Here is a 27,444-nt window from a genome sequence, read left to right on the forward strand (position 1 = left end):
AGATGGTATCCATATTTTCCCATCATGGTCATTAAAAACACAAATCTCTCCATAAGAAATAGTTTTCTGCAGATACCCTGCTGAGAGGTCATGGCAGACATGTGTAAGTTTGTATTATAAGATTTGTGTAAAAGACATACTTGAGAGCTTTTATAGTAAAAATTTACCAGAAAGTGATTTATAAAAACGGAATAAACGGGATTATCGGATAGTAAATAGTAACTTGAAAAGTAGTTAGTATACAGACTACAGTAGTAGAGTCGGGTTGAAACGGATGTATTGGGGAATCGTTCGAGTCGGGATTTTACTATCTGTGCGGGAAAGTTTTAAAACAATTCAACAATATAAAAAAATCAATATATTTCTAAATGACCGGGGGCTTTTCTTGAAGAGTCATAGCGCACCAAATGACGTTTTTTTGACGCTGCTTTTCTTTAAGTTATAACGCACCACAGAACGTGAATTGACACGTTAAATTAAAAAAAAAATCAACGTCGGCAGGGGACAACTCTCCCGAACCACCCGTATCAGCCCCGGGGCGCCCGACAAAAATCCTGTGGAAAGCACTGCTTTCGTATTATGTTTTGAAAATATTTGTTGATTACGTGTTTCATAATCAATTTAGCCAGCCACCTTCGTTTACTTGTTTAAGATCATTTCACATTAAGACCACGAGGAGGTCCGTCTATCCGCAGACCAAACTTCTGCCTCCTGAAGAACTGCACGATCAGTCTTAGAGCGCAACAGGCACAAGTGGTCAGCGTTGTTTGAGGATCATACCGAGGTTAGTGTAATACTAGCGATGTTCCTAGGTGTGTGTGTCGAAGTTTAGGACGTAAATCCGCTTCTGTGGCTGCATTAAGTGAGAAACCAGAGTGTGGCCCAGCACTCCTACCTTATATACTTTACTAGACTTACGAATTTGGGACACATTTTGCAAAACCGGTATGGCTGCAATTTCCAACTATTTGCTTGTAACTGAAAGATGTCCAATTTTGGTATGGTCTTGTGCTAAAGTGGGGGTTAAGAGAGTGCCCGGGGGAAACCCCACAGGTCCGGTATGGCGACCACTAATCAAGCTCTCATGTACCGTAAGCGACGATTGAACCCGGGTCGCCAAGGTAAGAAGCGCGTGTACCAACCACTGCGCTAACCAGACAGCCACGATGTTCTCGGGTGTTTAATGACATACGTATATATGGTACAAGCAGGTGGTAGACAAAAAAAAACGTAATCATTAAACTCAGATATGTGTTATGCATATGTTATTGTAACAAAAGCTTATAATCTAAACTTGCAGGTATTGCGCAATAGACATTAAAGCACCCGTGAAATGTCATTACACCAGTTTCACCTGCCTTATATTTAATTTCCAATTAATCGCTAGATTTGTTTAAATTGTGCTTTAACTCTTGGGATATATCTGCATGTTTTATTATGTTTGGTAATTCTTGGGAGTTATCTGCATGTTTTATTATGTTTGGGTGTATATTTCTTTGTTTTCAAAAATCATGCATTTGCTTCACCTACGAGGCTTGGAAAGCGACAACGAAAATACTCAGCTGTATTTTTCTCAAGTCAAATACCATCGTTTGTCTGAAGATATTTCACATAATAAAACAGTTGATACTTAACATAAACTTATTTGTTAGTTTTTGACCCGGCATGACCCATATTCAAACTTGACCTAGACATCATTTAGATACAACATCTGACCAAGTTTGGTGAAGATCGGATGCAAACAACTTGAATTAGAGAGCGGACACTTAATACGGATAGACCGACCAACAGACAGACAGACAAGCTCACTCCTATATACCTCCTAAACTTCGTTTGTAGGGGTATAAACATGTTTTTACAAGCTTAAACAAATATAACAGTGGACTCTGATTAGTTATTTATTCTTTTCTGTCATACTGTATCAGGTAGCTACAAAGAACACATTTATTGATAATACTGTTGCATTCTTTCTACTTTATCGTATAACTATATCGTATAATTTAACACTTGCTCGTAATATATAACAATTTATTAACAATTACAACAACTAGTTTCAATGAGTGTGCGTTAGCTCCTCGTCTCGCTCTGGGCGTCTCCTCATTACGCATGCACCAAGGCGCTTCCGATAGGTCAGCCACAATTCTCCAGGTCAGCCACAACAATACTAAGCATTAAACCGGTTAAACAAGCAAAAATTAAAACAATAGTCAAACTTAAAATGAACTTAAAGACCACAGGCTCCTGCCATGATTTTATACATTTATACTATACAGTTAATACCATTCAGTCAATACATATTTCAATAAAGAACTAAATATAAGAGAGCTTGTTTCTTCTGATTTGTGTAAATTGTATGATAAATATATACACAAATAATACAATTCATATATTGTTGAAAGAAAAAGGTGCAATTATCATAAAGCATCTTGCTCAAAGAAATAAAATTTCATAAAATCAAATGCTGGCTTGTCACCATGGCATCTCGTAAATGGGGTAGAAAATAGTATTTAACAACTGCAAGTCAGCCCTAACAAACATATTCCATACATGAAGCATTCAAATACATGTACATTGTAGTTTTAACAGAATAACCTAAATGTAGAGCCCTTACACATATATACCCTCTATGCAAATATTGTTTAATTACAATTTCAATTATAACAGTTGTAATATTCTCCCAAAATAAATGTCAATGTCATAGAAATAGCAAGAATATTTAATAAAACGTGTTAAGACAGTTTGTTGCTGTAAATCATCAACCAACCAATCATAATCATCATCATCATCTTAAGAAGGACACACAATCAACAATGTTTTTTTTGGCAATACAACGCTATATTTTAAGGCATGATTAATATTCAGATGACTGCCTTCAGACAATAAATGTCACAATATGAATTAATTTTATGCAGCTGGTATATTGGTAATTTCTCAAAAGCAATGCTTCTTTATGTCAACAAAATGATTTCCTACTTGCTAAGCACAGGTTCTGAGCAAACATCATGAAGAAGACTTGCTGAAAAACAAGTGATTATAAGGTTCATAAGGTTTTACTATTGCCATTAAGTTTATGCTAAGTCCTTACAGGAAACAGATATAACTGTATATGCCTTTATAATAGTATGATATATCCAGAGTTTTATCTGTACTTATTCTGATTGAAGCATTAAAACACTAATGACCAGTCTTCTTTTTGTGTTTATTAAAAGAAGATCTATATTTGTAAAAAGTTCCACACATGTAGCACTGATGTTGTTCAGGGTTATCATGAGCTTTCCTGTGTTCTTGAAAGTAGCGTTTTGTCTTGAAAATGCTTCCACACTTATCACACTTGGGTGATTCCATTATTCCGCACACATGCCGTGACAGGTTAGGCAAGTACTGATATGATTTGTTGCACTTAGGAACCTTAAATGGTTTGGACCCATCATGTTTTGCCCTGTGTCTATCTAACTCATTTCTATAATTGTACCCTTTACCACATACTTCACACACAAAGCTAAAGTAAGATTTGTGTAGCCTTGTTCTGTGAACATTTAAGTCGCGTTTTGTTTTAAAGGTTTTTTCACATTCAATGCACCAGTAAGTGCGTAAGTGACTGTGTTTGCTCATATGATTCTTTAAGTCATAGGTGGAATAGAACACGTTTTCTCGCAAAGGTGCACTTTTGACCATCACTGGAATGGCTAACTAAATGTATTTTGTATCCAGTTCTTGTGCTATATTTGTTTTCACACATATTGCATTTATATTTCTTCTTGTTATCGTCAACAACAATTTCATCAGAACATTCTAAGTTTAAAGGTTGCTCTGTGGCTTTTTCATTATTGTTGCAGTCAAACAATAAATTATCCACTTGGGCTCCGGACTCAACATTGTTTTCATTTCTAACAGTTTCAGATTACACTACAAAACTCTCCTGCTCCTCTTCAGTCTCCGCAATCCCGAAAAAACTTATGTCGGTCGTGAAATCCTGATTATCATATTATAAATTATCATATTATAGCAATGGACATTTGCTATTGTTCGGCAGTCAAGAGTCTTTTAACTGGCACACTTTTCTTTCGTGGTTACTTTACACATGCCATTGGTATAGCAGTTGATAAAGCAGGATAAATTGTTTCAATTTTTTTTTAAGTTTACAAGAGCTCCGTGGTCAGGGACAGAGGCCCCCCTAAACAGGGTCTTGACACAGGATTTTTTTGCAACAAAACTGATCATATGAGTTAAACTTATCATATAAGTGTGACTTAGCCATTCAAATAAAACTTAATATCACAGTGATCATGACATTTGAACTAGTGACCCCTATTTCAACAGGGGTCTTCCACTGTCCAAGGCCAATGCATACGTGGAGTATCAAGCCAATCGGTGAATCAGTTGACGAGTTATTGATCGAAAACTATTTCACGCTTAGTGTGACAGTGACCTTAACTTTTGACCTAGTGATCCTGATTACAATGAGGGCCATCTACCGTCCAGCGCCTATGCACATGGGAAATATCAAGCCAATCGGTCCCTTCGTTCAAAAGTTATTGATCGGAAACAATGTTCACTCTTGTGTGACAGTGACCTTGACCTTTGACATAGTGACCCCAATTTAAATAGGGGTCATCTATTGGCAAAGGCAAATGCACATGGGAAGTATCAAGCAAATTGGTCAATCAGATCACAAGTTATTGATCGGAAACAAACCGACCGACCGACATCCAGCAAAACAATATACACCCCTCTTCTTCAAAGGGGGGGGGGGGCATAATAATAATAATCAGTTCACTGCTACATCCAATCAAAGAAATATGGAACAGTGGCCCTTATCCATTGAATAAACTTATCATCTGAGACTGTACTCACCATATTCTATCTGACTATCTCGAACTTCAAACTCATAATCCGAACTCGGATCATGACAGGTGTGAGGGCACTGGTATCTGAAACAAATAGCATACTGTTATAAGTGAACTATGAAATGAAAACTTTTGATAAACATACATCGTATTCAAATAAAACAGATAATAGCTCTGAATGTTGATATTGAAATAATCCAAAAACGGCACACCATGCGTGCAATTAGAAGAAAGTGCAAAATTTGTAAACAAGGGAAGTCGCTCTAAATATAAACCTAAGTTACACCCAACTCCCTTATATTCAATAAAATAATTAATTACAATTATTATAATCGCACCAAAGTAAAAATAATGGTTAATAAAAAAGATTAACATTACGACAACATTTATATTTTACAATTATTACTGCTGAACTGGTCTAAACACTTTTTAAACACATCGTGATCAAATCGTTTACTAGTATATGATTTTAATAATAAAACAATCAAAGGTGATCAAATGGTTTATATAATTTTAATATTAGAACAATCAAAGGGTTGTTATATCTTATAAATATTAACGATTTATCGGTCGTTCTGCAATTGTACGCGTTCTACATCCGATTTTGTAAGAACCAATACAGCGTGTAACCTTTAATGTCTAGTTTTAATAAGCTTTTTTCAGGGCAAAATCAATACATTTTTCATGCGTTTTAACTCGCGTTTAGACAGAGTGTTCAGGGCTGAGTGACGAGAAATAACCGACCCATTCACTTAACAATCTTAAAAAAAATCAAGAAATTCGTTAAATGTTAAGCATATCAGCAGAATCCAATATATTCTTTAAACGTAATATATTTAAGAGAAATAACCGACCAATTTATTTAACAATCTTAAATCAAGAAATTCTTTAAATATTAACCATTTCAGCAGAATCCAATATAATATTCTTTAATCGAACTATACTTAAGTTCACTAGTCTCGGCTATTATCCGGTGCCTACTTCATGCATTATCCGGTGCCTACTTCATGCATTATCCGGTGCCTACTTCATGCATTATCCGGTGCCTACTTCATGCATTATCCGGTGCCTACTTCATGCATTATCCGGTGCCTACTTCATGCATTATCCGGTGCCTACTTCATGCATTATCCAGTGCCTACTTCATGCATTATCCGGTGCCTACTTCATGCATTATCCGGTGCCTACTTCATGCATTATCCAGTGCCTACTTCATGCATTATCCGGTGCCTACTTCATGCATTATCCGGTGCCTACTTCATGCATTATCCGGTGCCAGCAATCGACACATAAAATACATATTTTTTTTCAACAAACTAAACCATCACTCATCATGGAAATGATTTAACAATAATTATGCTGCCGTTTTCATCAGGAAACTAGCTCAGAAATTTGAATTTATTTGTTAATATGGACCAACATCTGCATTTTCCTTCCGTTTCCACAGGTTTTGCGCATAAACTGTTGGACAATATAGGTTCCCACTGCATATTGACGTTTTTGTTACTGAGCACGAGAATACGATTAACTTAATGAATGTCTTAGTTTATCCGTGGAATATTGGTTTGGGGAAAAATGTTAACTTAAAATGAAGAATATTGAAATTAAAGAACACACTTACCTCAAAACATTTAATATATTGCTGATATGATCCGGTGCCGTTTCGTGTATTATTCGGAAACGTTCAAATGTTTCCGATATTATCCGTATTGGTTAAGCACCGTGAAAATTATGGTAAAATACTGAACACTGCTCCAATGGTTTTACACTGCTCACAAGGTTTCGGGTTCCTTTGGTGTTTATTGAAGATCAATGAAAAGCGTACTTGAACTAAAAGAAAACGCGGCAATGCGGATTAAAGAACTGTATTGGAATATGTGTAACACTTCTTACATGTACATCTCAATTTGCTAGACCCACATAATGTCGATGGCACTTCTGTTGCTACAAGGGTCTACCATTCCGCGTTGCTCGATTACATATGCATGACCACGATAAAAGTTATTAGCGTTTATTTCGTATTAAAGGGGCCTTTTCACAAATTTTGGCATGTTTGAAGTTTGTCATTAAATGTTTTATATGGATAAATGTAAACATTGGATCTAAAAAGCGCAAGTAAAAAACGAAAACAAAATTAAAGAAAGAAAAAAGTAACCCTAAACTTGGCTTGAACCAATGGCCCCTGGAGCAAAAGCCTATTGCTAAGACCACTCGGCCATCCGTGCTCATGCAATGAGCGATTCATTTTAAACTAAATATAAGAAGTCCTCGTAGTATCACAAAATATAGCGACAACAACAGAACTCTCCAAATTGTTCAATCGTTTCGCGTTGCAACGCTTTATATTTTCAGGTTTTAAATCGTGCATATAATAAATATTTTAGAGCATGATAAATGTTCAGTATTACTGTTTCCTCACAGATATCAAAACTACGACGAAAAATTGCGGATCTAAAACATTTTTTTTTATTTTGTCAATTTACCGAATCGTGAAAAGGCCCCTTTAATATGAGCTTTATATCTCGACTTAACTTCCTATGAAATTCATTATTGGGATGACCTTATTACAGCGCCACTGAAAAAACTCGCAGAGTACGCAAATTTTAATACGAAATAAACTCTAATTACTTTTTGACTCGTATGGATGGAAAAACAGTGTCATTAAAACAGTAAGCAAACGTAATTAAGGGTATACAACGGCGAAAATTACCTGTCCTAGGCATGAACGTCGCCATCTTGACTATCGCGTGATTAACCCTTATGCACAGAAGCCCGTGGCGGACGTGTTGACGCGTAATCTGTGAAACGCCATTTCCGCTCAACGGACCGCAATTAACGAATTTTCCACTCCCTCACGACTCGGTATCTCAATACAACGAAAAGTAGTTTAAAAAAACAATATTGGTTGATCGGGGCTTCGGCTACGGTACGTTTTAGATTCTCAGCTGCAGAAATGAAAACGACCCATGCTTATGATATAACTGCATGTATAATAAATGTGGAATAATGCATTTTTAATATCATTGTCATAGTTAAAAGCCAAACATTTCCATCTTAATTAAAGATCATCAATTTTTTTGATAAACAAAGACACATCCACTTAACAAATCTCGCCCAAACACACTCGCTGCTCTTGAAAATAAATTCAAACGTTTAAATAAAAGACAATCATTAATAAAATTTCACAAACAATTCCTGATAATAAAAACATTTATTATGAGTCTTAAAGCGGTTCCAAATGAGTTTGCCCCGAATATTCTGACCAAAAGTGATTAAAAACAACAGTTACGTCTATGCCTGCCCCGTAAGGGAGGCATATGTGTAATAAGTTCTGAGCGGTTATTCCGCATTGTGTTGAAAATATGCAAATATATCGCTCATTTTCGCTATGATTCAATTCATTTTCACGATTCGTTGATTGTGACAAATAACGCCGAAAATGTGTAAAATACTTGTTAACGGAATTATTAAAAACTTATCATGAACATGTATATGTTTATTTAAAGAATCTTGTTTATGTTTATCGTATTAAATGTATTATTAACCAGAATAAGTTTTCATCCGATGGTGTGTTTATGGCTCAACTGATGTTTAGCCTCGGAAGTGTTATGATTATTCAATGGCAGAAACTAGCAAAACAATCGTAACCCCTCGGCCTATCTAATAAAATCCGAGAAATAACATGTAGTGCGGACTTCAAACGTGTTCCATTGCGGAGCATACAGACTTCGTAACGTTGCAACCAATCTCCCCTCAAGAGTTCTCGTTCCCAGCTCTCACATACAAACTCTGCCATCACAAGAAAGTAATAACAGATTTAATAGAATTTTGTGTTCAAGTATAATATTATGATCAAAGTACTGACAGTACTGATGTGACGATGCTTTTGAAGAGGATGGATATAAAAGCATCAATTTAAGTTTATCTACATCACCAAAATTGTGTATGTGGGAACGAAAATTTTGGGTACGAAGCAAAAATGGGTACGAAAATTGTGGGTATAAAAATTATGCCAAAAAAATGGGTAAAAAAAATTTGGATAGGAAAAAAAATTCGGTAGGAAAAAAAATATGGGTACGAAAAAAAAATTGGCTACGAAAAATAATTGGGTACGAAAAATTTTGGGTAAGAAAAATTTTGGGTAAGAAAAAAAAATGGGGGTACGGGGAAGTAGTACCCGTGGGGAACTTGACCCATTCAGCGAAACTGGGAGGCGGGTTACATTCTCGATCAAATATAACAAGAAATATCGTTAAAAAGATATTCGACGTGTATTTTCTGTGCCACTTATCTTAAAAAACGTTCTGTTATAGTAAAACGTTTGTGGGTAATACCATTACGTTTCAGCAGATATATTCAAAACTTGACATGATCTTTAATTACACCATGCTCTTTAATTTCACATGTATATCATACCAAACTTTATATTTCGTTGTTTTCTTTCCTAAGTTAATGATGTCATGTGTACGGACGTGAGTTCACATACTTTTTCTCTTTTGATTATTGTTTTTTTCACTAATTCAATAAGCTTAGGCATGTTTGTTCGTTAAGTACGGAAATAATTTCATGATGATTCCCGAAAGTAGGTATGAGCACATAGTCGTAAGAGTACTTGAATACGTGAGTTCGCCCATGAACACATGGTAAGGTTGACTAAATCTCCGCGATATGACCTAATATGTGTTTAAAACAGCAAACAATATCCAACAAACGAATGAATTATCAAACATAGTATGTGCACTGATGTGGCTCTGTAATTTCTGTTTGAAAAGTTTATTAAATATGCAAAAAATGAAAAAGTGCATTAGAGCGAGTTTCATAGATATCATACGGCTATTATGCTGTTTATATACCATACTCGCTACAACGATTACAAATGGAAGGTTTGAAATAATTCGTTTTCTTTACACTCATGATCGCTTTAAACGTTAATTATACACGTTTTTATTTGCAATTTATTAACAGAATCACTACAAATGTCAAATACAATACAGAAAATGCATAGTTGTTTCATTGATCTATAAACATATAATGGATTTAATATAACTGATTTAAAATTAAAGTTTTCAAACTATTATTGAATCTTTTCCCCAGAATATACTGTGCTATGTATAGCTGAGCTTCTTTTACCTTTATCAATGATAGTCAGCGAGGTATGCCGATTAGAAAAATCGAGCTATCTCAATCGGATTTGCTCGGTCTTTTACATAGGTCGCCATTGTGAAGAATTGTGTCTTGGTATGATAACTTAGACGAGCTGCTTCGCAGCATCGTCAAAAAGTAGTTACATTTTATTTTAAACGTTGACAAAAGTGTATAAGTTTTGGTTCATAATGAACAAATAAAAAAATTACCTAAATTTAAAAATAACGGGGCAATTATTGTACCACGTGACTCGGCTGTCATCACGTGGTTGGTTAAAAAGCATGGCTTTGATCCAGCTCTTCTGGTTACAGTCAAATCTCAGTGCGGAGGTCAGGTCGCAACATAAGAGCACACCGACATAACCGCACTGAAACTATTCCAACAACGCTGTTCACTGACGAGAGCTCCGACGGCGTTGAAAGTCCATTGGTAAGATACCGGGAAGTTTCTGCTGAAGCAAATGTTTAAGGAAAAGATGACTGAATTAAAATCTAAAAAGTTATCAAAAATTAAAGTTTTTAGAAGTACACATAAATGACACAAGAAGCGTAGAAATATTGCAAAACACCATATATCAAACGGAAAATCTGAAATTTGTATCAAGGGAGATTATTATTTTGCGAGCAAATAAATGTCCGGATGTTAATGTTATTTCTTATTGGCTAGACGTTTATTTATGCTCTTGTTTTAATTAACCTTAGTTTAAACCTATTTATTTTAGCTCGATTGCATAGAAAGCCTTAGGCTTGTTTGAAACGGGGGAAATCTATAGAACGCTCCCACACTATAGAACGCTCCCACAGTGGGGATCGAACCCGTGACCTCCCGATCGCTAGGCGGACACCATATCCACTACAACACTGCGACCTTATTAACCTTATTATTACCGGTTACATCATTACTATTTACGAGACTGGACGACCTTTTCATTCGATAGGTAAGATTAAAGTTCTTCTTGTTTTTTTATTTTTCATTATACTATTAAGATCGCTCAATTGTCACTTAATCAGAAAGGTACAATTCGTTGTTGGTGTTGTGTTGTTTTTGTGTTGTTGTTATATTTACGCAAAATATTACATACACGCTACATTTTTAGCACACTTTCTATTTACGTTTTAAATCCTTATTCAAATTATTAAAATAATTTCAAATAATATGCACAATAATTTGCAGATTCATATTAAAATACTGTAATTTCCCCGCTCTCTTGCCGCCAAAAATCGCAAGGTAAATGTTTGCCGTCACAAAATTAACGATATTACAGCCCTCGACAGTCTTAGGCAAAAAACAAGAAAAGTATGTATCTGTTGAATCTATTTAAGCAACGTATCTCATTAATAAATACATTGAAAGGTATGTTCACAACATCAAATACGACGAGATTTACTTTGTTAAAGGGATCTTTTCACGTTTCGGTAAATTGACAAAAAAGTTGTTTCAGATTCGCAAATTTTCGTTTTAGTTATGATATTTGTGAGGAAACAGTAACACTGAAAATTTACCATGGTCTAATATAGCCATTTTATGCATCTTTTGACAATTTAATTACCTGAAAATTATAAAGCGTTGCAACGCGAAACGATTGAATAATTTGGAGAGTTCTGTTGTTGTCGTTTAATTTTGTGAAACTACGAAGATTGCTTATATAAAGTATAATATACGTCGCGTATACATACGTGGCAGGATGGCCGAGCGGTCTTATTGTTTTTTTTATTCAGGACTCCGGGGGTCACTGGTTCGAGCCCTGCTGCGGGATACTTTTTTCATTTTTTAAATTTTATTCTTGATTTTTAACTGGAGCTTTTTAGATCCAATGTTTACATTTATCAATATAAATCATTTAATGACAAACTTCAAAACATGCCAAAATCTGTGAAAAGGCCCCTTTAAAGGGATCTTTTCACGCTTTGGTAAATTGACAAAATTAAAAAAAGTTTGTTTCAGATTCGCGAATTTACGTTTTAGTTATGATATTTGTGAGGAAACAGTATTACTGAACATTTACCATAGTCCAATATAGCCATTATATGTATCTTTTGACGATTTAAAAACCTAAAAATTATAAAGCGTTGCAACGCGAAACGATTGAATAATTTGGAGAGTTCTGTTGTTGTCGTTTAAATTTACGAAACTACGAAGATTGCTTATATAAGGTATAAAATACTTAAATTGTTTAACCCGGCGGAATATCTGAGAGGGCTAATGCGTTTTTACTTCAGACTAACTCCAGGACTCCGGGGGTCACTGGTTCGAGCCCTGGTACCGGCTACTTTTTTTTTCCTTTTTTAAATTTTATTCTTGATTTTTTACTGGAGCTTTTAAGATCCAATGTTTATATTTATCAATATAAAGCCTTTAGTGACAAACTTCAAAGTATGCCAAAATCTGTGAAAAGGCCCCTTTAAAAAACAACACATAACTGAGTATACAAAAATGGCCAAAAACTGTTAGAAGGTTTTTTTCCAGCCATTTTAGGAAAAGGAGTCTGATTAAATTTGGATTTTTGTTATTGAGTTTAGATCAAGAGTCTAATAATCATGAGTTATAAGAGACTTCTTTCTTAATGTTGTTTTTTTTGTGGAAATTGTGACTTTTTTATAATTTTGGTTTGATATAGGGTCCGTTTACTTCTGAATCGAGTCCATTTTATGGTCTTTTTTAAATAGCAAAAAAACCTGGTTAGAAACATAGTTATTGGAATGATGGCATATATGAAACAAATAGAACTACGATAATTTAATCAAAATATCGTTCTCATCCACGTTTTAAGGGATTTGTTATTAGATTTGGGTATTTTTTTCAAATGTTGTTATTACATATGATAGCTTAGAAATGTTCAATGTTTTTAATAGACTTAACTAATTTTTGTAGTAAGAAAAAACAGTTGAAAAAGAAAAAATAAACGTATGTCGCGGGTATTCGTAGCCGCAATGCATCGATCTGTTATTGGATGCACTACCACTGCGCCACGCAAAATTTCGTCTTACGAAAGCGAAACATAATATCTTTAACAGAGGGGGTAATCGCGTGATAGTCAAGATTTTAACTACCATGTGATCTGATCGACAGAACAGCCGAAAGTTATTTTTATGGACGGAACTTCACATAAAATAGTACACAAGAAAAATTAGATACATAGGATAAATCTTTAGTAAAAACCGTGTTAGAATCGCACTCGTGATTAAATCCCTACGCATCTGAACTTCCGTCCGTAGGTTATTCGACAACAAACTATTACGTACACGAATTATTTCTTAATTAAAATACACATTATATCTCGACTTTACTCCCCGCAAATTTTCTTAGTGACAATTTGCTGTAATTTGGTCATCCCGTTAAGAATACGTTTCACATTCGTTCGATGCTTTATATTAAGACATATTTAATAGTTAAATAAAACACCACGTCCGAATTTCGTCTTTAAAATCCATATAGTCTAGCTTAAACTGATGTGTTCCACCATATACATTACGTCACATAAGAAACGTAATAATTTGAAGGTAATTAAATACAGAAAGCTTGTTCGGAAATAAAAATTTAAGTAAAGGTGCAAAATATGATGATATGTTATATAAACGAGAACACGCGGCAGAGGTGGGCCAGACGTCTATTATCGGCCCTAGCGCATATTGGCCTTCGGGCCTTTATGCCGGCAGACGTCCGGTCCAGCTCTGCCGTGTATTATTGTCTAAATACCGACATGATCACATTGTACAAAATTGCGACATCACACACTTTGAAATAATCTCTTACAAGCATACTATAACAACTACATGTTATGGTAATAGGATGTTAAACCTGCCAATAGGCAAAGGGATCTTCATTAGTTATGGACGCCTCGGCCCATGTAGAAACGAAGCATACATGTGTTTGTACTGTGGGGTTTAGGCTCAGACAAAGTATACAAGGTCGCTTTATAATAATTATTAGTAGTAGTAGTAGAAGCAGTAGTACGAGCAGCAGCAGCATCAGCAGCAGAAGTAGCAGTAGTAGCAGTAGAGCAGTAGAAGTAATAGTATCAGTAGTAGTAGTAGTAGTAGTAGTAGTAGTAGTAGTAGTAGTAGTAGTAGTAGTAGTAGTACTAGTAGTAGTAGTAGTAGTAGTAGTAGTAGTAGTAGTAGTAGTAGTAGTAGTAGTAGTAGTAGTAGTAGTAGTAGTAGCAGTACAGTAGTAGTAGAAGTAGTTGTTGTTGTTGTTGTTGTGGTTGTAGTAGTAGTAGTATTGCCTGACCGTTCAAACTTTCGAAGTGTTTATGAAATTACCAAGCAGAAAATAATATTACACCAGGGTACTTGAACTGATCTATATCAATATCGTTTCAATATATGTTCATATTATTAAAATTAAAAGATTATTTCAGTCTTTTCGATTAGTTTCAGTGTTATTAACGTTAACGCTTAGCATTCACTTCGATCAGGTATCACGAAGTACATCGAGTGATTATTGAAGTTCTATTCCGGTTGAACACTGTATACATCTACAACCGTGTGACCATAACGGCCCTGCACTTCATGATTGTTTATTGGCAGTCGTTTAGGTGTTTACAATGTGTGATTATTTCAGACTAGTTGTAAATCTGTGAAATTGTATTTGCAGTCATGACATGCATAAATGGTGAACCTTTGAAGTAACAGAGTAAAGCGTACTGGATCTGAGCAAGTTAGTGTGAGAAATATAATGACATCAACATGCTATGAAACATAATATCGAATTTTAAAAATGATATTCTGTTGTTTTCTGTAGCAATTCAGTGGTTGTTTAAATTTTATATGTATTTTATTTTTTGTAATTGCAATACGAACAATTTAATAAAAAAATAACACGAACGAGTTCAAAACATTGTAATCTTTCTTTGAAACATTATCCGTGCAGAATGTTTTATTGAAAATGGTCGTGATCATAACCTTAATTGTCATATAATTTGGTGACAATTGTTTATTTAAAACTCGTTTAAGTGAATGCTGTTATCACACTTAAGTGTATATTGTGTTTGCTTTAGTCATTCTGATTGTCTGGGTATAAAAATTAAAGTAACCGAAGAGAATTTCACATTTAAATTATAAAATGTGACGTTTTCTCTAAAGTCAGGTCTAGTTAAGATTCCGTTTAGGATCTTTTTCAATACATGCCCAGGGCCGCTATACATACATACGGGCGTTCTGTCGAGTGTTACAGTGTTTGTTCTCGAGATACTTGGTGTCTACTTCACTCCCGGTCGGAAGACCTATTGACTGGTTAGATGTTCTACCATATGACCATTACCGCCCTGCTCTTGACGGTTGATTAGTTGAAGCAGTTAAGGTGTTTACAAGAGGAGATTATTTCATACAAGAGCCTATAGTATTACGGGTTGTAAACCTGTGAAAGTATAGCTGCCGCTTGTGAAGTAGCGTACTAGATTTTACTTCGCTGCTTTACGATTGTAGGAAATATGACCTTGCGTTTTATGACTGGAATGAAATAATCATGACATTAATACGAAATTAAACCTAATATCGTTTAGAACAAATTACCAGACCGCGATGTCCGATTACCTCGGTTACATTTTGATGTTCAACGTTTTACTCAGTATGATGGCGTGCCGGTTTTGTCCCGTTTTATGTCGCGGTTTGTTAGAATTGCAAGGTTGGTTTTTCTGTCCAGCTTCTTTGCTTAAATTGTGAATAATTGAAATTGAACATACTTCTTCATCTAATGCAATCGAATATGATACATGTACTAATACTACTGATCTTATTGACGATGAAATACTTCTGTAGCGATAATTGGCGAATAATATTTGAGAACATTCACTTGAACTTCTGAAATTATATTTCCCACAGGTGTGGCACATATGATTTGTTAAAGTAATGGACCAAATTCAAAATATTGGAAACACAACGCAATGAAAGTAATTATGTTTTCGTTGAGCGTTCGGCCATCAGGCGACTTGGTACATCCTAAAGAGATTCACCTTACAAGCAACAGTATTAGTTTGATACTAATAATGTATAAGTATCTCAGAACTCTTATCATAATATATTCATAATGTCATGTATCTCAAGAATGATTAACATTCACATTATAAGTAAGAAGGTATCATACACCGGCAAAACACTTCACATGTTAGTCACTTATATATAAGACACTCATATACACGAACATGTGTTGCGTGAACCTTATATTATGAACCACACTAATGTATTAATTTGGTTAATTATCCTTACAAACACTGTCTGACGGATAAAAAAAATTTTTCCCTACTTTCTTTATAACAAAAAGGTGACAGTTGTATCTACTTTCTTCCGTTGGTAAATTGCACGTCATAGATTCTTTTGTGAATAATAGAATCGTATGTGCATTGTTTTATTTTAAGTTTGTATACTGAAATTGACTCAAGAAGGGCGATGCGCATAGTTATAATAGTTATAATCAAGCGGGAACAACAGATGACAATCTTCGCAATCAATATTAAAAATAATTAAGAAAGAGAAATGTTGAGAATGTGATCTTCATTTTCACAGCTTATTGTATAACTGAGCTGTATGATAACATAATATATGTACTAGTCACAACAGAGTGTATTGCAAATGTAAAGTAGAATCACAAATATAATTATGAGAAAAATGCAGAATTCATTTTTACGGAAGTACAAGAACTATAAATGGAAAATGCAGCATTAATTAAGTACAACTATTCATATTGGTTGAAATTCGTACAAAACATACACACATGGGTATATTGGTGCACCATACATGAAAATGGAATTGAATAACAGTATTAATAATTTGTGTAACGCTTTCGGGGATTTTGCTGTCATTAAGCCTTGAAATTTGTTTAATGTTCGCCAGTCTCTCTAATACGGGTTCAGATACAATTTTATTATTTCTATATACTTGGGGCATACGAATTTCAAATGTAAATCCATTTAAATAAGACAGTGATCAAATTCGGAAATTGTGCTGTTATTAGCTTTCAAATGTGTTCAATGTTGGTCAGTGCCAACAATACGATTTCAAATAATGTTTTCTTATGAATTTATATGTTTGGACATGATAATAAGGAATGAATGCCTTTTTCTAAAACATACATGTTAAAGTAAATATTTTTCAATTTTGTTTTTAAAAATACATTAATTTTTGTATCTATAGCTACGTTATGTGCTCAATTGTATAAAATCTTCTCTTAATTTATTGCGTGTGGACGATAAATAGATACATATGTTTGTGGCTCAAACAAGCGTCACTTCACAGCGTTACAGTTCTGCAGCTGTGAAACAATAATTTCGACGTCTATACACGTTGTTTGCGTTACGTTGGTATCAGCACTACACGGCACGACCACGTTCTATGTACCAGTACACACAGATTCATAAGCATAGTTAATTAATGTAAACAGTACGCGAGTTACCGTTTGCTTCATTGTAAGCAAGCCTGAGTGACTTATCACATGGCTTTATAAACAGTTTGCGCAACCATTTTGAAGGTATATGCCGCCACGTAAACCGGGTAAGCACGTCTGAGTCCTTACACTTTCCGCTTCTATGATATTTTTTCGTTTCAATAAAGTCTCTTCTTAGCAAAAATTTAGTTTAGACGGAAAATGTCGTCTATAATTAGCCTGTGCGAACTGCACAGGCTAATCTGGGACGACACTTTACGCACATGCATTAAACCCTCTTTTCACGGAGCATGGCTCATATTAATTGGCGAAAAAATGAAAACGATTAAAGCAATCGCTTTTATTGACAAAACTTGACTGAAAATTATTAGGTGATTAGTAATCCATAAATAGTTCTGTACCCTTGTTATATGTCTGTAGGTGTACATTGGGAAATGTGTATATTGTATACATTGTCTATATGAGTGCATATGATACAATTTCTAAATGTGTACTTTGGATAGTAATATGTATATGGACTTGGTCTGTAGTAAGTTTTCGGTACGTCTTGCAAACATGGTAGCGTCGCGCGCTTCAGACACTGTCAGACATGGCCAGTATGTGAGAGTCTTAACCCACTTATGCCTAGTGGAATCTCCCATCCTTCTAAATTGGATCAATTTATTTCCAAAATTAGGGATGTCTAGTATACTGATTTCTATATTTAGAATATTTCTTACAAAAAATCCTTTAAGCAAACAGCGCAGACCCTGATGAGACGCCGCATCATGCGGCGTCTCATCTGGGTCTACGCTGTTTGCCAAGTCCTTTTTTCTAGACGCTAGGCATAAATGTGTTAATTACCTGTTTCACTGCAGATATGACCAGGATTATGTCAAATTATATATGAGTTCTACTATATTTACTGTGTTCCTGTGGTGCGGTTATGAACCATGTCAATCGATTAAATTACTTTAAATAATAATTTGACAACGCTTTAAAAATTTTGAGCGCGTTTCAAAGCATCGAAAGGTATTACATTTTACATTGTAAATACCCAAAGTATATATTTTTATTGCTTTAACTTAGCTCGTTTATAAATGATTCGCTAATGGTTTGTAGACATTCTCATGTCAGGGAATAACAAATTTAGTAATTTAGGTTAATTAAGCCTTAAATAAACATTATCCGAAGTGTTAAAATATATAAATTAATGTTTTATTTTTTATGTTCTATGCGTATTTGTTGATTATGCGTCAGTAATTGTGCATGTTTATGGTAAATAACGGCTCAAATAGTTTATATACAAGCCATATTTCGGTTTTCGACTAATCACTTTATTAAATATGATAAAATGCAGGTAAAGTAAACGTTTCTGTACTTCCGTGCAATGTAACCTCCAGTGCACGTGTATCTCGTGCTGACCTCCATAGGCAGCTAGAAGTACGATTGCCAGAGGCTCTCTCTGCGTTGGCAGTTTATGAAACAATAGGGCTATATTTCACCCGTTTTAGGAGCATTCGTAAACACTTTGTAGTATTTACTGATCACTCCAGCTGTAAATCCGCCCTTCATATATACCTGCGATTAGCTTATGTAAATCAGTTCACAATTTCATGCGCAACTCATTCACGAGACACACTTATTTGTAAATATCAAAAACCTCAATATAAATGCTAATGCGCCTATTCATCAAACACAACTATACACTAATTTAGAGCCAGGGAAATTTCTGTTTCTGACAGCACACACTTTTTTGTGAAATATATTTGCTTCTATTTCAAACGTTATATTTATTCTTCAGTATAGATTCAAAATCGTCGTCGCATTGATTTAACCTGCAGAAATATTTTTAGCTCACTGAAAATGAAAAACCCATTGCTCATTCTATTTACAAGATGTAATTTACGCACGTCCGTTGTCTATCGCATTCAGTAAGGAATATACGCACTCTGTGAATATACCAGCATGCATCGCATTGCCTCTGTGAACACTTGGTTAATGTTCATTGATGCTTATCGTTTTTAAATTAGAATTCATCTTGTTGACGAGCGTTTCCATAAAGAAGATGAAATAAGATCTTCATAAAGACATTTACATACGAACATTTCATGTTTTCGAGTGGAATATGATTTCGCGTTGACAGTTTAAACGATACGACAGTTGTTGACATTGTTTAATGTATTTTACAGCTACGATAGTTCAATACTACCTTACAGCCCGCACTGACAGTTAGGCCCGCCTACCCGCTCTGAACTGGAGGCGCCATATACCAGTGAGCCGTGAGATAGCAAAGACCCAATGCGAGAGTGTTATACCTTAGCAGTGAGAGATCTAAGCGCTTCATCCTCCCTGAACTAAGCTTTTTCCTCCAACAAAGTGGACGATATTCGGCCCCGCAGGATACGCAGCTCCTGAAAGAAAAGAGCCGTTGTGCCGCAGCGGCAAGATTTCAGCTCGTCTCGCAGTAACTGTGAGGCCTTCATCCAAACATCCAAGCCACATCTCGTGTCGGAGTAACTCATTGTATTTGGAACTGGATAATTTGTCGTATAAATCCCGTGATTATATCTGCAACGATGCCCGGAAACAACTACGAGCTAGAAGACGTCACAGTGAAGTACAAGTCGGACATGAACTCTGAGAGCGGTAGCGCGCCACGTGACCGAGGAATGTACGTCAGCACCTCCAAGGCGTTCATACTCGCCTTCCTCGCTATCGCAATCGCCGTCGGCGTCGGTATCATCGTACATTTCGCAGGACCGGGGTCAACATTTGAATGCAAATGTACTTACCCGACGTCGGATAGCGGATCGTCGTCGGCGGCAATGCAGCAGTGCAAAGATTGGGCGGCCGCGGGACAAGTGGAGATATGTAAGTGTGATGTTAATATTTGAGTATAATGTTGATATGTGAGTGTGATGTTGATATATAAGTGCGATGTTGCTATGTAAGTGTGTTGCTTTCTATGTGCGATTTGATAGGAAAGCCCAATGTTGATATGTATGTACGTTGTTGATATGTGCGATGAAACTAAGTAAGTGCACGGCGTAGATTAGTTCAAATGTATTCACGTAATCCTGTATGCACCAAACTTATAAGATGAATGCATAGTGAAACTTTAAACTCTGTTTCCTGGCTACGTAATGGGTAACATGACATGAGAGGGGGGGAGGGGGCGTCTTGAGAACGCCCTATGACTGTGGATCAAAACCATGACCTCCATGCAAATATCATATCAACTGCAATATACTAAAACAGCTAATTGTGTTTTTGTATAAAATATTTGTGTCGCATTCCTTATTAAGCAGTCTGCAATTTAAACCTATCGCCTGATCGACAATGCGATAAAATCTAAGCTCGGGCGATATAAGATTTTCATCGATCGCCCAATTTTCGATGAAAAAAATACACGAAATATCGAAAAACAATCCGAAATACTGCTCGCGGTTTTCAAAGTACGTTACACTTCTGAATTAAACGCTAAAAAATATTTTAAATAATGGCACAATCTTTTTTTATAAAATAAGTAAATACGTTTACATTTTGTTTCTTATGGTCAAGGTTAAATTACACACAATAATGTTCCAACGGAAACCTCACCCATCTTATAAGGTCAGGGTTGATTTCTAAAAAGCCAGTGCCTCAAGCAGGTTTAACGGATGCATCTGTGTAAGCTTAAAGGATGAAATATGAATAGGAAGTATGTTGCATGTTGTCTTATTTGTACGAGTGATTCCCATCAGAAAATTATGCGCTTGTCTTTTCTCATTTCTCGCAAATAAAACTGACAAATCTTCTTACAAAAATAGTTTAGTATGAGATATCCGAAGATAATTTCTTTGATTTGAAAATGAAAAATATGTAAAATATTTTTGAATATTGTCTGCATCGAACAATCATGAATATATATACATTTCATTGTGTTACTTATGTGTGTAATAATTGTTGCAGTTGAAGTTTTTTTCAAAGCGTTTTTAACAACCAACTGTTGTAAAATAAAAAAAATAAGGTACAGAAAAATACAGCGTTGAACTCCCTGAATTAGATTCTCGTGTAAATACGCGATCACATGAAGCACGTTTAGCACACCTGCACGTCACACGCAGAATGTGTTTAGCACACCATAATATATCACGCATAGTGCGTGTAGCACACCAGAATATCACACGCAGAGTGTGTGTAGCACACCGGAATTTCACACGCAGAGTGTGTGTAGCACACCGGAATATCACACGCAGAGTGTGTGCAGCACGCCGGAATATCACACGCGGAATTTGTGTAGCACATCGCAATAACACACGCGGAATGTGTGTAACACATTTCAATATAACACGCGGAATGTGTATAACACACCGGAATATCACACAAAGAATATTCTTAGCACACCTGAATATCAAACGCTGAATGTGTGTAGCGCACCGCAATATCACACGAGGAATGTGTGTAGCGCACCGAAATATCACACGCGGAATGTGTGTATAGCACCGCAATATCAAGCTTAGAATTGTATTGAACACCGGCATGTCATACGCGGAATGTGTTCAGCGCACCGCAATATCACACGCAGAATGTTTGTATAGCACCGCAATATCACACGCGGAATAGTTGTAGCACCCCAGAATTTTACACGCAGAATGTGTGGAGCACATTGGAATATCACTCGCGGAATGCGTGAAGCACACTAGCATGTCATATGCAAAATGTTTTATGCACACCGAAATGTCACACGCAAAATGTAAGTTGCATACCGGTATGTCAAAAGCTGAATGTGTGTTACACACGGGAATTTCACACGGTGAATGTGTGTAGCAGACCGGAATATCACACGCAGAAAGTGTGTGGAAGACCGAAATATCACACGCTAAATATGTGTAGCACACGGGAATTTCACCCGCGGAATGTGTTTACTATATCGGAATATCACACGCGGAATGTTTTTAACACATCGGAATATGCTTATTTTCTAAAAAAAGAGCCGGTTTAAAATGCGTTGGCTAATCTTTTGCCTGAACTAAATGATTAATATTCTATTTTGAAGTAGTGATAATAAAGTATTAGCATTAAGCTTGAAAGCGAATGTTCGTTAACACTTTAGGGAGACTTCATGAATAATTGTTAATCGCTTAAAATCGCGCAGATTGTTCTCATGGATAGCCGATACATGTATTAATGTGGAATGAATCTGCAGGTGACAGTTTTTTGACATAAAAAGTCAATAAACATGCATCGCGTGAATAGCTTAAGCTACAATTTCAAGATAATTGTTGTTGCTATCTTTGGATTTGATAAGGCGATTACAGGATGTCTCAAAATAAAACCACCTTAAAACGTATCATATAATCAGTTTTGCAATAAAGGGACGTTGAGCGTAAGTAAAAGTTTAACAATCTTTTTATGCGACGGTGCATCTGAAAATTGCGGGGAATTTGATACTGATGTCAAAATAAAACTGAGCGTATTGTTATCACAAATCCACTTTATTATCTTATTAAATGTTTAAGTCCTTTAGTACAATATTGCAACTATTATTTATGTGATAAATTGATAATATATGCAAAATAACGGCGTCTGAATATGGAGATAACGTGAATGAAATCCTAAAAAGAGATTGTTATATTTATAATTACAACACTGTAAATAAGACGCTATAAGATGCTGAGATGCTAGTAAACACTAATGCTCGATTTATGAGTAAGTCACTCCACATTCAGGACTGGCTTTTGAAATGTTTATGTAACCCAATCTCTCTGAATCACTAAGCACCCGGCGCTCATGAGAGGCGCCGGGAGAACGGTGAGCTGGCCTCAAGAGCGCGTCCGTTCATTCACGATGAACAACCCAGCCGAGTTCTCAACGGTGTGTGTCTGTCAGTTAACAAGGTGCCAAGGGCTGCTTTTGCTATCAAGCCTGTCGACAACACTGCCTGTCCAACCGAAGTAGACACGCGGAGCCAGCTTCGACAGCTATATCGCATTACATCGCATATCAACAACAAATCGCATTAACAGGAATGCATTAAGACAAACAGCAAACATATTAAACAATATGGGTAACATGTTTCATACAATTATCAATTCTTCTGTTGCATTAAATGATGTAAAATGATCGTTTATAGCACTGCAACCTTTAATTCCCGTTGCACTTCAATTCGTAATATTGTTGAAAAACTTCTGTTCAATAACATAGATCAGTATCCATTTCCCTTGCACTTTTGAAATGAGCCGCGCTCTGTGAAAAGGGGGTTTAATGCAAATGCGAAAACTGTCGTCACGATTAGCCTGTGCAGTCCGCACAGGCTAACCAGGGACGACACTTTCCGCCTTAACTTGATTTTTGCTAAGAAGAGACTTTTTCTTGAAACGAAACATATCATAAAAGCGAAAAGTGTCGCCCTGATTAGCCTGTGCGGACTGCACAAGCTAATCTTATACGACACTTTACGCACATGCATTAAACCCCCTTTTCACAGAGCACGGCCCAAATGTATTGTGAATTTCCTAATTCTTCCCAATATGTCCGTAACACTTATTATCGTTACAAAACATGTCTGTTACAATAACTAACACTTATCCTATTTGTCATTACATTAATGCTACTGAACATGTCCGTCAAACTTTGTAAAGATTCACTCGCTGTGTCAAGTACACTTACTTACTTTACCAAACATTCTTGTAACATCTTTTTACGTTACCAAACATGTCTTACCACTACTCAATATGCCCGTCACACTCACGAACGATACTGAATCTTGCATTAACTAACGCTATCCAACATGCCCGATACATGAACTAACGCTATGCATCAAGTCCGTTAAAAGTTATATTAAAGCTACCGAACATATCCGTTACACTAACTAACGCTTCATAATATGTTCGTAACAGTTTCTTACGCCTTACAAAATTTCCGCTATATTTAGTAAAGCTAATCAACATGTCCGTCGCTACACTAACTAACGTTATCAAACATGTGAATTACACTAACTGACGCTACCTAACATGTCCTTTACACTTTATGATGCTAATCAATATGTCTGTTACACTTAGTTACGCAACACAAATTGTCGTTCACATCTAATAACATTATTAAACTTATATTTTGGACTTAAAAGTTCTTCACACTAGTAACCATGACTCTTTATGACACTACTCAACACGTCAGATTGTTAGTTACATTTTCATACAGGTTTTTTTTTCACAGATTTTAGCTTCTTTTTTTTAATTCGACACTAAATGCTTTACATTTATAAGTACAAAAATAGTTACTAATGAGCTCTAGTATAATACAAGAACACAATTTAAGAAAGAAAACAGGGAGCAGTTTACCTAACCTAGATTGAAACCACTGACCCAGGCTTAAATGCATTTTAGAATACATGTATTTACATTATTTGTGTTTACTATGTTTTCGTGCAAACTTAGCCCGCCTTTATGCCTTTACATATTACAACTGGGTTATTCATTCTAAAATGTAATGTAGAATTGGTCCCTTTAATAGTGCATTAAAATCATTGAGCTATTTGATGTTTTTAGCGAATGAGAATGATGCTAGGCAATTGTTACACGTTTTTTTGTTTATTATAGAATATAACACATGTGAAAGGTGTGTCTGTTTGTATGTCGCTCCATGATTGTTTAACTCAAACTTCGTTATATTGATTGATGGACTGTGTCGTTACCACGCGTACTCTATCTAGTTAAAGCTTGTTATTAAACAACTAGATAAGTAGTACAACGAGTTGGTTATCTCGTTTACACTATGGCCTACCTATGGTTCAAAAGTCAACAAAACCTATTAGGTGAAAAGAGACATGTTTTTTTTTGTACTTCGACGTACACAATTATACTTCGATGTACAGTTTCTACCGACCCTTGAGTGCTAGCCAATCAGAAGACGCCTTACATCTGTTGCTTTGATCCGCATGTTAAACATTCACTGCGGTATTGTAAAAAATGGCGTCTTCCGTACTATCATTTGGATCTGGATAAAACAACTGTTTGCCAACAATCATAGTCCAATACACTAATGTTAGTCAAAGAGAACACGAGGAATTATTCTTCGTATCGGACTCCGTTTCATATCGGTAATGTCATAGTGGTTTTTAATTGAGTGTTTTGATTGGCTTTTCAGAAAGTGTATACGTCGAAGTACAAACATGTACGTCAAAAGTACAAATTGTACTTTGGGATACAAATATATACTACAAAGTGTATATCATATTTGTACTTTAAAGTACAATTTTTGTACTTCGAATTACAATATGTACTTCGAAGTACAAATGTATATTTACCTAGAAGGCTACATAGACTTTCGACCCAAATGGTACGCCATATTACATTTGTCGATGCAGCAAGTGTTATTTCTGTCATAACCACCTTCGACAAAGCGAACCTCCTAATTACTAGGGTACGCAGACGGACGACATAGTTTGTAATTTTGTTTTTATAATGCCGGACTTAATAATTCGTTACACTCATCGTTTGTTGTTGTTTTTTATCAAGATGTATAATGAGTCGGGTTTCCACTCCCCACAGGAAATTATTAGCTCTATATCAGAACCTTAAGACAACTTCTGTCAAAAAGTTCCTCATTCACAAGTATTGTTTTCCCTAGCCATGATGAATATAAGAAACCATCGCAAACATCATCATTATTTCAGTCAAAAGGCAAGCGTTACACTTCATACGAAATGTTAAATACCAAAGCTATGAAAAATATTTGACACCGCAACTCTCGGGCTCGTTGTTTCAGGCACTAAGTTGGTCTTACAGTTCTCACGAGCATTTATTTTACATGGCCATGGAACAAATCATACATTGCCATCAAACTTATCCTTATTTTAGTCAATGTACTGATATGACACCTCTCAAAGGTAATTTATTTTTACATCACTATGAGGAATCTTAGACACCAACAACACCAGCATCATTACATTAATCCATATACTTGCCTGGCGTTTTGGTGTAATATCCGGGTCAGCAAACCGTCAAAAAGACGAAGTCTAAGTGTACTCCAAAGTTTGTTCAAAGTATTTGTCGGTAAGCTATCAACAGCGTGTTGTAGTTTTTTTGCGTTTTTTGCTAAACAAGAAACCGTCGGAGACGGGTGATGCTCCCCAAAAGTTTTTTGTCACAATATTGCACTATATATTCAGATAAAAGGAAACGTCTTGAGGGCACAGTATTTGAGGGGACAAGAATTTGTTAATAGAAAATTTCAAAGGGCCATTACTCTGTGAAGAATCATCCGACCAGAACCCGCTGATAATATGCACATCTCCTCTTGGTAGTGAAGCTTCCCATAAAGTTTCATTGAATTCCGGTCATTAGTTGCTGAGAAATCGCCCGGACAAGAATTGCACTATATGTACAGTTAATGGAAAATTTCAAAGGGCCATAACTCTGTGAAAAGTCATCCGACCAGAACCGGCTGATAATATGCACATCTCCTTATGGTAGTGAAGCTTCCCATAAAGTTTCATTGAATTCCGGTAATTAATTGCTGAGAAATAGCCCGTACAAAAATGTGCACGGACAGACGGACACACGGACGGACAGACGAAGCGACGACTATACCCTCCCCCAAATTTGTTTGGGGGGAGCATAAAAAGCTACCGTGTTATTAAAGGCGGTAAAATCGCAGTAGGTACCTCATGTCATGTAGACGGGTTATACAAACTTATACAAACATACATTTTAACAAATAACACTGAATAAAAATAAATGCAAATATGTTTTATTAAGATATTATATGTATATAGTGTCTAAATGACAATTATTCAACGAAAGTCTGTCAAACTTTACAATTATCTTGATTTGCATGAAATTATGTCTGATCTTTGCAAAAGTAGCTGTTCACCAGCCTAATATAGTTATGTTGATTAATTGTGGCCATAAACCATATTATTACCTGAAGTCTTATATAAATGATAATTAATTATTTTTTGCTATTTCCTCGTCGAAAAAGAAATTTGCAATGTTTTAAACTGTTACCGGTGAATATCGAACTGTTGACCGGTCAACAGTTTGAATTATTATACCTCACTTTTATTTACAATGCTAAACTCCCATAGGCCATCGTGACATAGAAATAC

General features: G+C 35.7%; 1 protein-coding gene across 2 annotated transcripts in view; it reads left to right on the plus strand.

The window, feature by feature from the left end:
• Positions 1–19,304: 19,304 nt before the first annotated feature.
• LOC127865583 (aminopeptidase N-like) overlaps positions 19,305–27,444 on the plus strand; it is a 37,658-nt gene continuing 29,518 nt past the window's right edge. The window contains exon 1 of one of the 2 annotated variants that reach the window (XM_052405434.1): positions 19,305–20,225. In XM_052405434.1, the coding sequence (XP_052261394.1) occupies positions 19,931–20,225 (295 nt within the window). In that variant the 5' untranslated portion in view covers positions 19,305–19,930. The remainder of the gene's footprint in view (positions 20,226–27,444) is intronic. The other variant, XM_052405433.1, reaches the window with a different exon arrangement.

The sequence above is a fragment of the Dreissena polymorpha genome, chromosome 2, assembly GCF_020536995.1.
Source record: "Dreissena polymorpha isolate Duluth1 chromosome 2, UMN_Dpol_1.0, whole genome shotgun sequence".
Lineage (NCBI taxonomy): Eukaryota > Metazoa > Mollusca > Bivalvia > Myida > Dreissenidae > Dreissena > Dreissena polymorpha.